Genomic DNA, 15,921 nt, shown 5'->3' with positions numbered 1-15,921 from the left:
TCGTTTACATCTAATTGATCACAACCAGTTACAGATTTGTTTGTTCCTTCCCCACTGCTTAATTTGCCTACCCTAAAAACAAAAACAAAAAAAGAATTGGTTAAGCAAATATTCAGGAGTAAAACTTCATGTGTCATCATAAAAGTAATTGTTTAAAAGCAAACGTTTTAAATATACATTTTAACAAATTTGAGAGGACTTATTGTTTTCAATCTGACACTGATAAGTAGCTTTTGCTTCATTTACTTATTTATGAATGAATGAACAGGACAAGGTCTTGTTCTGTCGCCCAGGCTGGAGTGCAGTGGTGCCGTCATGGCTCACCACAGCCTCAAACTCCTGGCCTCAAGCCACCCTCCTGCCTCAGCCTCCTGAGTAACTGGAATTACAGCTATGTGTCACCATGCCTGTTTAATTTTTTTTTTTCATTTTGTATTTTTCCCCGGTTCATTTAAAAAAAAATTTTTTTTAAGAGGCAGGGTCTTGCTACATTGCCCAGGCTAGTTTTTGCATCTTTAAAACTGAATACTTAGCTGGGTATGGTGGTGCACGTGCCTGTAGTCCTAGCTGTTCAAAAGGTTAAGGCAGGAGGATTATTTGAGCTTAGGAGTTTTGGGCTCTAGTGCACTATGCTGACTTAAGTTCAGCATCAGTGTAGTAAAATCCCAGGAGCGGGGAACCCCCACGTTACCTAAGGAGGGGTGAACTAGCCCAGGTTAAAAATGGAGCAGGTCAGAACTCCCACGCTGATCAGTAGTGGGATCATACCTGTGAATAGTCTCTGCACTCCAGCATGGACAACATAGTGAGACCTCATCACTTTAAAAAAACAAAACGAACAGACCCTGAATATTTTAAGTTAGAAATGGAGTTAAAAATATTTTTAGTTAAGCAGAATTATGTCAATTTTGGGGGGGGGGAGTTGTTTGTTTTGAGACGGAGTCTCACCCTGTCACCTAGGCTGGAGTGCAGTGGTGCAGTCATGGCTCACTGCAACCTCCGTCTCCCAGGTTCGAGCAATTCTCTGCCTCGGCCTCCTGAGTAGCTGGGACTGTAGGCACCTGCCACCATGCCTGGCTAATTTTTGTATTTTTAGTAGAGAAGGGGTTTCACTATGCTGGCCAGGCTGGTCTCGACCTCCTGACCTCGTGATCCATCTGCCTCGGCCTCCTAAAGTGCTGGGATTACAGGCATGAGCCACTGTGGCCAGTCCCTGCATTAATTTTTTAAACAAAGTCCTGTTGGTGCTCCCTTCAAAATTTATCTCCAGTCTGACCATTCTACCACTTCTGCAACAACCCTTCCGACTCAGCCACTCCTCTGTTTGGTTTGGGTTACATAGTGGCGTCCTACTTGGTCTTCCTGTTTCCACTCTTATACCCCTAGAGCATATTCTCCATAAACCACCAGAGTGATCTTTTAAAATAAAAGCATAAATTATGTTCAGAACCCTCCAATGGCATCCATCTCATGTAAATAACCACTCCTGCCTACATGATGCCACCTCACTTGCCCCAACTGCCTCATCGTATAGTTCCCTCTGCACAATGCCCACTTTGCCACAGCTGTGTGCTCCTGCTGACCCTTGGGCGAGCCCACCAGTCACACTTCTGCCTGAGGGCCTTGCACATGCTCTGACTGCTGCCTGAGATACTTATCCCCATCACTATGATCACCTTCCAAGAGAGGCATTTCCTGGCTTCCCTATCTGAGATAGCCTCTATTTCCTCATCAGCATCATTTCTGTCTGCTGACTCTACTTTGTCTGTTGGTTGATTTTTGCACTAAGCATACTACCAGAAGCTTTTCTCTCAATTTGCTTTCCCACAGTAAAAGAGCAGGGCCTTTGTCTTGTCCATTAGTTTCTCCTCAGAACAGTGCCTCCCAGGTGTTCAACAAATACTTGCTAAATGGAAGATGGCTGACAGCAAAAAGATTTATGTCTATGTGTAGGGACTTGGTCTTTATTGACATTGTGCTTTTATTCCCTAGAGACCCTGAAATATGGCGTCTGGCCTGCTTGAAAGTTTGGGGCAGAAGCTGTATTAAACTTGTTCCATACACATCCTGGAGAGAGATGTTTTTAGAACGGCCTCGTGTTCGGTTTGATGGTAGGTTGGATTCTGTAGAACTCAGCAGAAATAGTGATCTGTAATGCTGATTTTGATAAATATGCCATTTCAGTTTTCTGTGATGAATGTGAGTACTATAAGCATGTTTAAAGGAAACCACAGTAAAATAATGCTGGAAATGTCTTAATATGATAATTTTTAACTTTTTAAAATTATTTTCATAGGAGTGTATATCAGTAAAACCACATATATTCGTCAAGGGGAACAGTCTCTTGATGGTTTCTATAGAGCCTGGCACCAAGTGGAATATTACAGGTACCACTGTAGTACACTGAGTGAGTGGAAAATTCTCTCTCTCCATGTATTAGTTAAATGGACATCTGTTCTTTGTTGCTTTTAATTTACCCACAAAATGGCCCTCAGTATTTTTATCTAGTAATACAATATAAGAATTGCACTCAAAAAACCAATAGGCTAATATAAATTACAGAATTTCTTCTGGCCTCTTTTAGATTTCTCCTTGTCTTTTGCCCTGGGTATATTTGCCTTTTCAAATAGCTTGTGCTTTTATTCCATTTTATTGCTTGCCAAATATTACTGGCATTTAGAAAAAAAATAGACATGTTAACCGTTGTGTGTGGATCTCACTTTGTTTGAAATTGTGCTTTGGAAAAAGCACAGAACTTTGATAAGACAATATTTGACTTTTATTCAATGAGTAAAACTTAAAAGTTCAACAGTTTTCCCTGAGGAAGGTGATAAAGTATCTTTGGTTCTTTGTTGCTGGACTAACAGGTAGTCAGTCATATTTGTTTTAATGTTTTAGCAGTTCTTTAGCCCATGGTATTTCAGTGTTGGTTTCCTAGCTATGAATAGGTGTAGGTACTGATAGGTAAGGACGTATTTTATACTTCGTGTGTGGGTTGTGTTTTGGTCTTCTTTTTCTTATTACATAGGTACATAAGATTCTTTCCTGACGGCCATGTGATGATGTTGACAACCCCTGAAGAGCCTCAGTCTATTGTTCCCCGTTTAAGAACTAGGAATACCAGGTAGTATTTTTTTTTTAATGGCTCTCCATCCAGTCTACGTTTTATATGGTTGCTTGCAGGTTAAAGTAACCCAGTGTTTCCTTCACTTAATACTGGATGATTTTAAAAGCAGTCATTCGGGGGCTTAGGAAAAATACCAATTTCTGGGCTTTTCCTTAGAAAATCTACTTCAGTAAGTCTTTGGAGCCTTGGAATTGAGGTTTACTCAATCTTAGCTGATTCTTTTCAAGCAAGAATAAACACTGTTGTAATTTGTTACTTCTTAGATTACTTAAATCCACTTAATAACTGATTTAGATTCAATTTGTGGTTTTTTTAAGGACTGATGCAATTCTACTGGGTCACTATCGCTTGTCACAAGACACAGACAATCAGACCAAAGTATTTGCTGTAATAACTAAGAAAAAAGAAGAAGTGAGTATACGAGGTGGAATTAATAGTTTTCTTACCTTAATAGCCTATTCATCCAAGCATTCTCGATTAGAATGACAAAGAAACCCTCTCTGATTATTATAAAATGTATATTAACTTCTAGCAATCACTGAAGAAAGCTGGAGAGTTTTCTAAAATGTGGTTATTTTTTATTGGATCAGCTTGTTTGTTTTTTTACCAGATAGTTTGTTTTTTATATATGAAAATGTAAAGCTGAAATCTCTTGTGAAATAACTAGTAAAATTATACCTGAATATGTTTTTGGCTCTGCTCATTTTGAATCACAGGGGTTTTTTCTTCCTAAATTAGCTCATACAGTTAATTCTTTCCATAAGGATACTGTTAGAACTTCAGTTTCTACTGGAAATAACATAACTTCAGATAATTTTCTTCCTGCTCTTATAAAAGGAAAAAAATGCCAAGCAAATATGATTACTGACATTCTAGAGTGCTTTAAAATCTCTTAACAGATTGGTAGCCTAATTTTTTCACAACCTTTCTCCATATGCATGTTTTCAATCCTGGTTAAAAATTGTTATATGTACCCAAGAAGCCAGTTGTATGGTATTTGAAATAAATATTAATATTTACTTGTTGTCTTTATAATTAATACAGCTTTTGAAGGATATTTCTTTTGTATGAAATCCCCCCTTCTCTAACATCATATGTCAAGACAGGACAGAATTTCATCTGCGAGTCCTATAACCTTGTGGCTGCCTGCTGCTGGCATCTCTAGTTCCCTCTGATGGGTTCCTGGAGCCTGGGCAGCAGCAGCCTGAGAGACAGAGAGAGTTGCTTTGACTGTGACTGCAGGTTTCCTGAGGTCAAAATTGGGAATTTGGAAGGCCTTAGTTGCTTAGGTTTTATCTAATAAAAGAGTTTAGGAACTCCCATGTAGAATGTCAATTTTCTCTTCAGAATATGATGAAACATTCATAGTGTTTTGTTTTTGTTTGTTTTGTTTTGTTTAGCAGCAGTATTTGCAGAAGTGTAATTCTAATGAAATGTCACAGCTGTTTGCTCACTTATTTTACTGTTATTGCAAAAGATAAGTTATACTCTGTGCTTTTTCTACATCCTTCACCAATTTATCACTTTCCCTCTTAAAAAATGTCCAAGTGTTTTCCAGTAGAAGGAAATACTAGGCTTAAAGGTAGGAGATAATAATTTTACATCCCATCTATGTAACGTTGGTTACATAGTAGTTTTACCTCCCTGGATCTTTATTTTTTTAGCTAGTAAATAGAAATAATGCAATCATATTTAACACATGAGGTTATTGTGATGATTAACTGAGATGATGATGATGATGGGGAAAAACCTGATATTTTTAGAGTATTTAGCAATTTTTAAAGCACTCATATGTTCTGGTAATATTCAAAACAACTCTTTACTGCATGCAAGTATTATGTTACTTTTAGTGTCACTGTTGCATAATATTTCTATAAACATAGCAGTGAGGTAAGGTTTCATTATAGGTTGTGCATCTTTTTTTTTGCAGAAACCACTCGACTATAAATACAGATATTTTCGTCGTGTCCCTGTACAAGAAGCAGATCAGAGTTTTCATGTGGGGCTACAGCTATGTTCCAGTGGCCACCAGAGGTTCAACAAACTCATCTGGATACATCATTCTTGTCACATTACTTACAAGTAGGTGAATGCAATAAAAATAACAAGGTTACACTATAAATGTATACTTCATATCCAGCTTAAGAATTTCAGATGTGTTTCTAATTTCTCTGAGTTACATTACAAACTAAAACCAATACTACTACAAACTACTACAAACCAAGAAAATGGCCCAAATGAAAAAGACTAAGCATGCTTGAGGAAGCAGAGCATTTGGAACACTCATATAGTGCCCATTGGAATGTGAATTGGTACCACCACTTTGGAAATAAAAGTAGCATTCCATGGGGAGAATGGTACTTAGTCAGCTGTGAGCTGTCCATGCATGACTTAAAGCCGTTTTAAAATACCACATCATTTTTCTTTTCCCACAGTTCAGTTACCATTTTTTGCTTTATTTCCTTTGTTTTATCCTCAGGGCTTATACACTGATTTAATAAAATTGTAGTTAGGAAAGTAAGTCTACTAAAAAAATAAGATTGCAGGTATTCCAAAGCCAAATCTGTTAGGTGATTCCTATTTAAAACTCTTAGTTCTATGCAGTAGCATTTACCTGTACATCATAATCAGTGAACTGAAGAGGGGAGGTGTGAGAAAGGAGCCATACAGAAGTACATAAAACTTAAAAAGAAAGTGAAATATCAAGTCCTGTGGCTATTAAGGTTAATTAACTCTTGTTCGATTTGAAAGAATATTGGTACGTGACTGAAGGCTCTTCGTTCTGCTTGATCCCAAAATTTTGAGAGAGAAGTTTTGAGGTCAGCTTTCATTAGCCTCTTTGCAACCTTAACCACATTGTTGAAAACTGTGTCACATTTCCACTTTACAAATAACTTTTTCCCGCTCATTTGGAAGGTCCTGACAACAGAACATTTTTCTTTCTCACTTTTGCCGACCAATTCTACTGTATCTCCTTTTTGCTTCTCTCTATAATGCTGTGGAATTTTTTTCTGCTTTTCAAAGAAAGAAACCTGGGCAGGTGTGAAGGTTTATGTCTGTAATTCCAGGACTTTTGGAGGCCAAGGCAAGAGGATCACTTGAGGCCAGGAGTTTGAGACCAGCCTGGGCAAAATTGGGTGACCCCATCTCTACAAAAAATAAAAATATTTGCCAGGCATGGTGGTATGCACCTTGAAGTCCCGGCTAATTTGGAGGTTGAAGTGGGAAGATCATTTGAGCCCAGGAGTTCAAGGCTGCAGTGAGCTATGATCATACCACTGTACTCCAGCCTGGGTGATAGAGCAAGACCCTGTCTCAAAAAAGAAAAAAAGAAACCAAACCCTGAAGTAGAACCAAGCAAATGAACAATGGATGGTTATAATTTATATTGACCCATTAGAAAAACATTTTTTATTTAGGAGAAAAAAGGACATTACAACAGGCATTATTTGTAGCTGCTAATTATCACATTGACTTCCTGTAATATTTATAAAATCACTTGAATTCTCTGCTTTTGTTTCTCTTTGTCAGAAGGAGAAGAATAAAAGGCAGTGGTAGCATAACTTACCACCTACTTTCCCTCCCCCGTGCCTATAATTATGCTGTTGATCATGCAATTATTAAATAATCAAATTATATTCTAGGAATATAATTCTTTCTGAAATATTTTAACAAGAACCTAATGTCTATAGCTTCTGACTTAAAAATTCTACTCTTAGGAATCTCTGAAGGACATCAAAATCACCTAATTTTAAATTGAGAAATAGTAGACACAATCTAAATCTCCAGTTAAGTAAACTGTGGTACAAGCCAACAGTGAAATATCATCCTCACTAAAAATGTTTTCTGAAAAATAATAGTATGGGAAAATGCAAATAATTAAATGAAATAAAAAGCAGAATTACTAACTTTGATCTCAAGAAACACGAGAAAATATCCCTCATATGGCTCTATCTGGGTGTTGGAATTATGAGTGATGTTTCTGTATACATTTCTAAATTTTTTGAGTTTTCTACAGTATGCCTATATTATATAGAATTTCCTAAGATGAATTAAAATAAAAAAGGCTAAAGCATAGAATAACCTTCCCCAAACACACAGGATTTTAAATGACTTGAAATTTCCTTGTATTAGTAATTTTGTGCTTTTTTTTTTTTTACAGATCAACTGGTGAGACTGCAGTGAGTGCTTTTGAGATTGACAAAATGTACACCCCCTTGTTCTTCGCCAGAGTAAGGAGCTACACAGCTTTCTCAGAAAGGCCTCTGTAGAGCCTCAAGTCCAGTCCACTATCACTTTTGCATGAATTAAAGTATATAGCGCAAAAGAGCACCTAAGTTATAAATGTGTATATATATATATGGAATTGGAACTTATTTTAAATTGTTGGAGTTCTTTTAAGAAGAGTATAAATTGATTATTTTTTTTATTTAAAGGGATAGTTGATTCTTGGGGTGTTTTGAAATTAAGTTGGAATTAATTTGCTTAAGCATATTTATGTTGTGAGAAACCTTAATATGAAGTTTATCATGCCCTTTTTCAAGCAGATTTATGAGCAGATTTCTGTCACATAAGTCATCTTCTAGTTGAGCATCCTAATATTTAAATACATCAGGGGAGAGCTCCACTGGATAAGCATTTTATTTCCCGCATGGCATAATGTTTTTGCACTAAAGGCTCAAAGTGTGAGAACCTGTTCTGGATTTGTTTGAATTGTTTCACCAATAAAGATCATAAATAAATGTTTCTTTCAAGAAAATATATTTGGATGGCCTTTTAAAAATAACAGAATATTTAATAAGAGTCCTAGATAGCCAGCAGAGACTTTAAGAATCATTGCCCTTAGCCAGGTGTGGTGACTTACACCTGTGGTCCCAGCTATTTAGGAGGCTGATGCAGGAGGATAGCTTAAGCCCAGGAGTTTGAGTCTGGGAGTTTGAGTCCAGCATGGGCAACATAGCAAGACCCTGTCTCTTATTAAAAGAAAAAAAATAATTTTCCCATTTCATCACTGGTCTTTATATGTAGCCACAAACACTGACCTCATATAGGCACCTTACCAATATATGACATTAAGTGAGAGTGGAATCCCTTAGGACTGGAACACTTCAAGCTCAACCAACTGACTCAGTTGTCATTCTTCACAAAAGAATAGTAGAGGATCATGTAAACCTGAGCCTGACTCTTGTTCCAGTATGAAACTTGGGGGAGAGCACCAGCCACCTAGGAAAATTATATCTTACCTTTTTACTCAAAGGAGTCCCCCTTCCCAGTAACAGTCCTATTAGTGTTTAATTTCAGAGTTTGTGTCTGGTAGACCTCTACCTGATTCAGATTTGGTTTTGATGTTTCAACCATAGTTAGAGACAATTTCTCATGTACTTTCAGAAATCAATATCTGCAGCCACTGTTACTTTTAATTGACATTAAAAGACGCTTCGTAGGTTCCCACAATTCAGTATGGGTTAGGCTTTTTAAAAAGCAAATACCAGGCGTGGTGGCTCATGCCTGTAATCCCAGCACTTTGGGAGGTGGAGACAGGCAGATCACCTGAGCTCAGGAGTTCAAGACCAGCCTGGGCAACATGGCAAAACACCGTCTCTACAAAAAAAAAAAAAAAAAAAAAATTAGCCAAGTACAGTGGTGCATACCTGTAGTTGCAGCTACTTGGGAGGCTGAGGCAGGAGAATTGCCTGAGCCTGGGAAGTGGAAGTTGCAGTGAGCCAAGATCATGCCATTCCACTATCCTGGGCAACACAGTGAGACCTTATCTCAAAAAAATGATAGTACATGTTATGTTAAAGGTGAAAACCATACATCAAGTGTGCATACAGAAGAGAATTAGCCAGGTGTGGTGACTCACACCTATAATCCCAACACTTTGGGAGGCCAAGGCAGGAGGATTGCTTGAGGTCAGGAGTTTGAGACCAGCCTGGACAACATAGCAAGACCTCATCTCTTCTAAAAATAAAAAAAAAAAAAAGCCGGGCGCGGTGGCTCAAGCCTGTAATCCCAGCACTTTGGGAGGCTGAGACGGGCGGATCACGAGGTCAGGAGATTGAGACCATCCTGGCTAACACGGTGACACCCCGTCTCTACTAAAAAAATACAAAAAATTAGCCGGGCGTGGTGGCGGGCGCCTGTAATCCCAGCTACTCGGGAGGCTGAGGCAGGAGAATGGCATGGACCCGGGAGGCGGAGCTTGCAGTGAGCAGAGATCCGGCCACTGCACTCCAGCCTGGGCGAAGGAGCGAGACTCCGTCTCAAAACAAAAACAAAAACCAAAAAACAAACAGAAAAGCATGGTGGTGCACACCTGTGGTCCCAGCTAGTTCTTAGCCAGGAGGTTGAGGCTACAGTGAGCCAAGATTACACCACTGTGCACCAGCTTGGGTGAAGGAGCAAGACCCTGTCTCAAAAAAAAAAAAAAAGAGTTCTTAGTTTGACCTTTTGTAGCAATCTGAGAAGTATGTTTTTCAAGTTGGAAAAGAGGGAGAAAAGCAACTTGCCTAAGATAAGGTAGCTCTTCATGATATGACTTATTTTTGATATACAAATAAATAGAACATGATTAGGACATAAATATAGCTAGAAAAATATATTCCTAAGGAAAGTGAAATTTGAGGAGTCCCTTTGTTCTGCAGCATCCCTAGACTGAATGATCTGTTGCAGATGATGCATACCAAGTTCAAATTTAAAGATTTCTTTGTAAGCAGTAAAGTGACTTTCACTTATTTAACTTGGAACTGGAAAAAGGAACTTTTTTCCAGATTACATTTTCTGTATATTTTTAAAATGTCTTTTTTTTAAATACAAAAGCAATATATATTTGTTGCGAGAAAATTAGAATACACAGATATAATTTAAAAATAAAATTAACACCCAAAGATAACCAGAAGAAAATTTTTGCTATGTAACCTTTTTCTTCTGGTCTCTGCAAATCCTGCCATAGAAGCTTTTTTTTTTTTAACTTCAGGAGTGTCCTTCCTTTGCTCTATTAGGACATTACAGAAATCAATACTATGGAAAGCTGGCAGCAGTATCTGGATTAACTTTTTAAAAACAACGAAAGCATTTTACAGAAATTTCATTTCAGATAGTGCTGGAACTGTCTGTGTTCAGGAGATACTCTCAGAGGGAATCTGGCCTGAGCATCATCATGTCTAATCGCCTCCTCCTGTCTTGCGTTTTCTTCCCAGCCCCCTTCCTACCCCTTAGCAGAGGGCCAGGTAAGAGTGCTTGGAGCCCATAGGAGCTGTGGGTGTAGACTTCAATTACACCCCCAGCCCCCAGGGAAAAGCATTAGCTTTGAATCCTCAATCCCAGGCCCTCAACCTATGGTGTTTATCTTTGGATTATTCTGTGCATCTGTTAAAAATGGGACTATATTGTAAATAATGCTTTGTAAGCTTTCTCTCCCCACATAAGAATGCCATGTAAGCATTTTGTTAAATATTTTTAATGACTTTAGAGTCCAACTTTATACTCCTCTTTATGCATTTTGATTTTCTAATTTAATGCTAGTGTAAATGTTTTTGGAATAAACATTCCTGTGGCTAAATCTTTGCATACTTCTTGAATTATTACCTTAAGATGTTTCCAAGAAGTAGAGTGACTGAATCAAAGAGTGGACATTTTAAAATACCTTAAAATATACATTTTTGGTAAATAATATATACACTCTAGAAAAACTGGAAAATAGATGAGCAGACAGAAGAAAATATAAATCACCTGTAGTCACTTTTTGATTTTAATCATCCTGGCCTTTCACATGTATGTGTGATTTTTCAGTCATACATTGAAACACTTCCAGTTCTGTCTCCTTTATCTGATGCTTTCATGCTCTGGATCTTAAAACCCAGCCAATCATTTCCCCAGTAATGTATGCTGAGTGTCAGCAACAGCTCTAGGTAAGTTGGCAGCCATGACATATATGGGCTAAGGCTCGCAAGGCTTCTCTCTCTACAGAGAATCTAACTGCAGTCAGAGCAGAAACAGAAGCCAAGGTGAGGCAGTGGGATCCCAGTTTCACAGTGACCATCCATCAGTCACTATGACCAGTCATGATAGCCTCCACATCCAAAAAGTGATTTCAGTCTTTGGTTATGTGTAGTGAACAACACCTGCACATTTATCTCCAGTGTCTCCTGAAATTCCGCTAAAATGGTAGTAAAGAAATAGAAAGGGCTGGGTGCGGTGGCTCATGCCTATAATCCCAGCACTTTGGGAGGCTGAGGCCAGGGCATCACTTGAGTGAGGGCAACATAGCGAGTTTGAGGGTAACATAGGGAGACCCCCGTCTCAAAAAAAAAAAAGAAAAGGCTTAAGTCCTTCAAGACAGGGAGAAGAGAGGTGCTGAAAGCAGACAAGACAGGTTAGGATGTGGAAAATAGAAAGCAGGTGGGCAAGTGGTAAACTGGTATTAAGAATGGGCTCTGTGTTGAAGTGCTAGATCCACGACTGAGTTTGAGCAAGTTGGTTAACTCTCCATGTCACAATAAATTACAGGAAATATTGTCATAGTATCTACCCACAGTGTTGAAAGGAGTAACGGATAACACTCCATGTTAATTGCTTAGGACAATGCCTGATTGAGTTGGTGTTCAATAAATAGCAGCCATTATATGTATTATAACTGTTGCTGTTCCAGAGAGATCTGAGACATCAGCCAGAAGCAGGGGAAGCTAAAAAGGGCAACTCAACTCAAGTAGCCTCCCACGGAAGGTAAAGCACCACATGGAAACAGCAAGACCCTGCGGGAAGGATCCCCAGCCAATTCCCAGAACTCAAGTTGTCAGGCTCACACCATCAGGCAGGAAAGTGGAGCCTTCCCCTCTAGGAAAAGATCCCTCCCCCCGCCCAAAAAAACCTGCAGATACTGACATTTAGTATTCAACAAAATAGGTCTTCTCCCATGCCTCTCAGTCAGCAAGTATCACCTACCCACGTAGTTTCTAGTCAACATCATAGTGGCTGCTTCTTGGCTATCAGTGGACAAGCAGGGAACACCAGGCATTTGAAGAGAAAGTCTAAATGAGTGACAAAGAATCAGACTTTTTAAGTCAGCAGAGAAAGGGGATGTGATGGAAATCAAAAAATACAGGTAGTAGAAGAAATCTGAAAGACAAAATTCTATTTCTTCAGAGACATGGAAGAAGAAACAAGAACAAAAGGCTATTAGAAAACATTGGAAGTCAGATCCTTTGAATAATATATACGCGATAGCCAAATATTTTTAAGTGTCAGATGACACATAGAATGTCAAAGCTGGAAGTTTCCCTAGAGGTCATTTACTGACCAATTATCCCCATGTGGAGGTGAGGAAATGGGGGCTCACGAAGGGTGAAGTTGTTTGCCTCAGGTGGTAAAACCAGGACCCTCACAAATTAAAGGCATGTATTCATGCAGAGGGCCTGGCAGTTGTAAGCACTCAGTAAATTCTAGTCTTAATAATGTTTATTAAGAACTTAGATGTTACTGCATGATCTTACTTATTTGTAAAATCTAAAAAAGTCAAGCTGATAGAAGACAGTAGAGTGGTGGTTACCAGGGGCTGGAGGGAAGGGTGGATGGGGAAAGCAGAGATTTTAGTCCAAGGGTATGTAAAGTTTCAGCTAGGAGGAATACATTCTAGTGATCTATGGCACAACGTGGTCACTGTAGTTATTAACAATGCATATGTTTAAATGGCCAGAAGAGTTTAAGTGTTCTCACCACAAAGAAAGGATGAGTATATGAGGTGATAGATATGTTAATTAATCTGATTTGCTCATTTTGCAATGTGTACATGTATCAAAACATCACATTGTACCCCACGAATATGTACCATTATTTGCTAATTTAACAATGCAGAGAATCAAGAACTTACATGTTCAACCTGGGCAACACAGACCTCATCTCTAGAAAAAAGAAAAACAAAATTGAGTCCCAGCTGTTCGGGAGCCCGAGAAGTAGAGGCTGCAGCGAGCCAAGATCATGCCACTGCACTCTAGCCTGGGCGACAGAGTAAACCCTATTTTCAAAATAAAGAAAGAACTTATATGCAAGTAATAATAAAGTCATTTAAAAACGTTGAGAGATTATGTGTTAAGTATGGGACAGAAGGCCTTCTTTTATATGGATTATCTCATTTGTGCTCACAACACACAGGTATTATTGTTCCTATTTTATCAGTAAGAAATTTCAGATTAAGATAGTTTAAATAAACCTGTCAAGCTCATCCTGATTACTGAATAGTGAAGCAAGGCTAACTCCAGAATGCTTTCTCATAGCCAAAGCCAGGAATAGAGTCCAGTTCTAAAGAAATAATATCAAAACTCCAATATGTTACAATTCCCACGGAAGCTTGGACCAGTGCTGCCCAATAGAAATATAATTTGAACCACATATGTAATGTTTAAGTTTCTAGAGCCATTTTTTATTGAAAAAGTGAAGTTAATTTTAATAATTTATTTTAATCCAGTACTATCCAAAACAGTATCATTTTGACACGTACTCAATATAAAAATTACTAATGGGATTTTTTTACACTTTAAAAAATTCTCAATCTTTGGAATCTGGAGTATGATTTACACTTCCAGCACACTTCGATTGGCTTAGCCATGTTTCAAGTGCTCCTAGCCACATGTGACCAATGACTACTGTAATGGACAGCGCAGCCATCAACCAAGGGGTGCATCATAAGAAAGAGAGTCAGAGGATGGTTTGTGCCAAGTTCAACCTCAGTTTCTCTCCTCGTGTAATTGGCCTAGGGATAGGTAAGCTGAGCAGGGAGCTAATTCCCAATTAATTGTTAGGCTCAGTGCCTACGTATACTTTTCCTGATTCCACCAGAAGGTGTCCCTTGTCTGTCTCCAAAATATTCCACATTGCCTCTATCGCAGCAGTTATCACACTCCATGCTAATTCTGTTTTTACATGCTAATGGCCTCCATCAAACTGTGGGTTGAGGACAGGGCCCATTTCTTTTAAATCTCTGATTCCAAAGCACCTCTCTGTTGTGAACATGAGATAAAAGAATCCCTATAAAGCACTGGATACATTTCATGGGCTCTTGATGCTCTATTGGAAGAAACGAACAAAAGCATGCCTTTGTCACTAGGTGACACTCTTGTCCTAGGCTTTTTGTTTTTGCTCTTATTCTTCATAGTGTTAGGGGGAGCTGATTTTCACATTCACAAGAAAACAGAAGCATCCCAGATCTTTCTGGCTGAACTTCAAAGCTCCAAGTGACAGGATCTAAGATTTAAGGTGTATATTCAAAGGGAAATGCCATATTGGTGACAGTGCCCTAACTCCTGTCATGCCAGCTCTTCAGCAAGCAGTCCAGAAATCTGTTTTCTTGTTTTTGTTTTGTTTTGTTTTTTTAAATCTGGCCAGTTTGTCCTGGCTGCGTGAGGAAATTGAATATCCTGATTTGGAACAAATAGGAAAGGGATCCTGGGATTAATATCTGGGGTTGGGGTTGTTGAGAGCCAGAAGAGGGGCCAACCTGTCTCCATCTGACAAGCAAGTGGCCTGATTTGTGCCTCTCTTGGGAGGCCCACAGCCCCTCTTGCTGGGGTCTAATGCTCAGTGCAGAGTTTTGGGGGGACCACTGTTAAATCCACTCAAGGCTTCCATATTTGCACCTTCGTCTTATGAATCCAGTAAATATCTAGCAACAGAATTGAGATTCAGAAAACTGTGCAAGACTATCCTAAGAATGCTGGCCAATTCTGGACATGGTGTGCATGTGTGTGTATGGTAGACTGAAGAAGGATAGTGTGAAGATTGCATAAGCAACACAGGCTTCTTTCTGCTGAAATGGCTTTTCTGTGCAGACTATTCTTCGAGTCCTGGAAATATATCCAGCCCAATTTATTGTATTCAGGCCAAAGGAGCAGTAAGTTGAAACCTGCTATATAAGTAGGATGGTCAAATAGTCAATTTACTGTCAAAATCAGGACACTTTTCAGAGGAAAGAGTAGTGTTTTTTTGTAATTGCACTGGAACAGCAAGCAAAAATCGGGAGGCTCCTGAGCAAATTGGGATGGATGGTCACTCTATATACAGGCGTAGCAAGTGCCCTACATTCAACTTGTTATCAGATATAACTCAGAATGAAGGTTATCCATTCTGTTCTGGCTATTTTTCCTCCTCACAGAAGGAAATACCAGCGGTGTTTCCTAGTGTATGATGAGCAGAGTGACTGCGATTAGACCTCACTAATTTCCATAATTTTACCAGGAAAACCACTTTGCAGAAGGGTCCAACGTATCTGTTGCCCTGTAGTGGATTCTGACATCCCTCGGAATGCTCACTGACTTCTGCATTTGGCTAACAGAGGTTTTGGTACCAGGAATTCCCAACAGCTTAAAAAAGTGAATCCATATCAGATATCAGTTTCTACTTTTCTCATGATCTGTTCTTTATTTCCGTCTGATTTCTTTAAAGACTAGCTAATTTCCTCCAGGCCTAGACCTATAATCCCAAATTAATGTGGACAGTTGCAGAGAGATATCTTTCTTTGCCTTATAGTTTGTATGTCCTTGAAGCGTATGGCTAAAAGCAAAGTCTCCTCTCCTTGCTTGTTCCTTCATCCCCAACAGGGGTGTGTACCTCTGCATGATCTCCTAGAGGAGTGGATTTATTTTGAGCACTGCGATATAAGGAGCCAGCTGCATGGTGTGGTGCGAAGACCACAAACTGGATCAGAAGACATGAGATCAGTGAACCTAGTACAGATCCTGTTCCTAGTAGATACTCAGTAAATGTGAGCTGATTCCCAATCAGATCATTATAGTTAACCATTG

The 15,921-nt window shown here is 39.0% G+C and overlaps 1 protein-coding gene across 3 annotated transcripts in view; it reads left to right on the top strand.

The window, feature by feature from the left end:
* Positions 1–7,888, top strand: part of FBXO9 (F-box protein 9) — a 33,156-nt gene extending 25,268 nt beyond the window's left edge. For 2 of the 3 annotated variants that reach the window (XM_030928811.1, XM_030928810.1), the window contains exons 9-14: positions 1,993–2,111; positions 2,297–2,387; positions 3,029–3,124; positions 3,445–3,538; positions 5,058–5,209; positions 7,290–7,464. In XM_030928811.1, the coding sequence (XP_030784671.1) occupies positions 1,993–2,111; positions 2,297–2,387; positions 3,029–3,124; positions 3,445–3,538; positions 5,058–5,209; positions 7,290–7,398 (661 nt within the window). In that variant the 3' untranslated portion in view covers positions 7,399–7,464. Of the gene's footprint in view, positions 1–1,992; positions 2,112–2,296; positions 2,388–3,028; positions 3,125–3,444; positions 3,539–5,057; positions 5,210–7,289 lie in introns of all 3 variants that reach the window. The other variant, XM_010364030.2, reaches the window with a different exon arrangement.
* Positions 7,889–15,921: the final 8,033 nt, after the last annotated feature.

This window comes from Rhinopithecus roxellana, chromosome 4, assembly GCF_007565055.1.
Source record: "Rhinopithecus roxellana isolate Shanxi Qingling chromosome 4, ASM756505v1, whole genome shotgun sequence".
Lineage (NCBI taxonomy): Eukaryota > Metazoa > Chordata > Mammalia > Primates > Cercopithecidae > Rhinopithecus > Rhinopithecus roxellana.
This window is presented reverse-complemented; position numbering and strand designations above follow the sequence as displayed.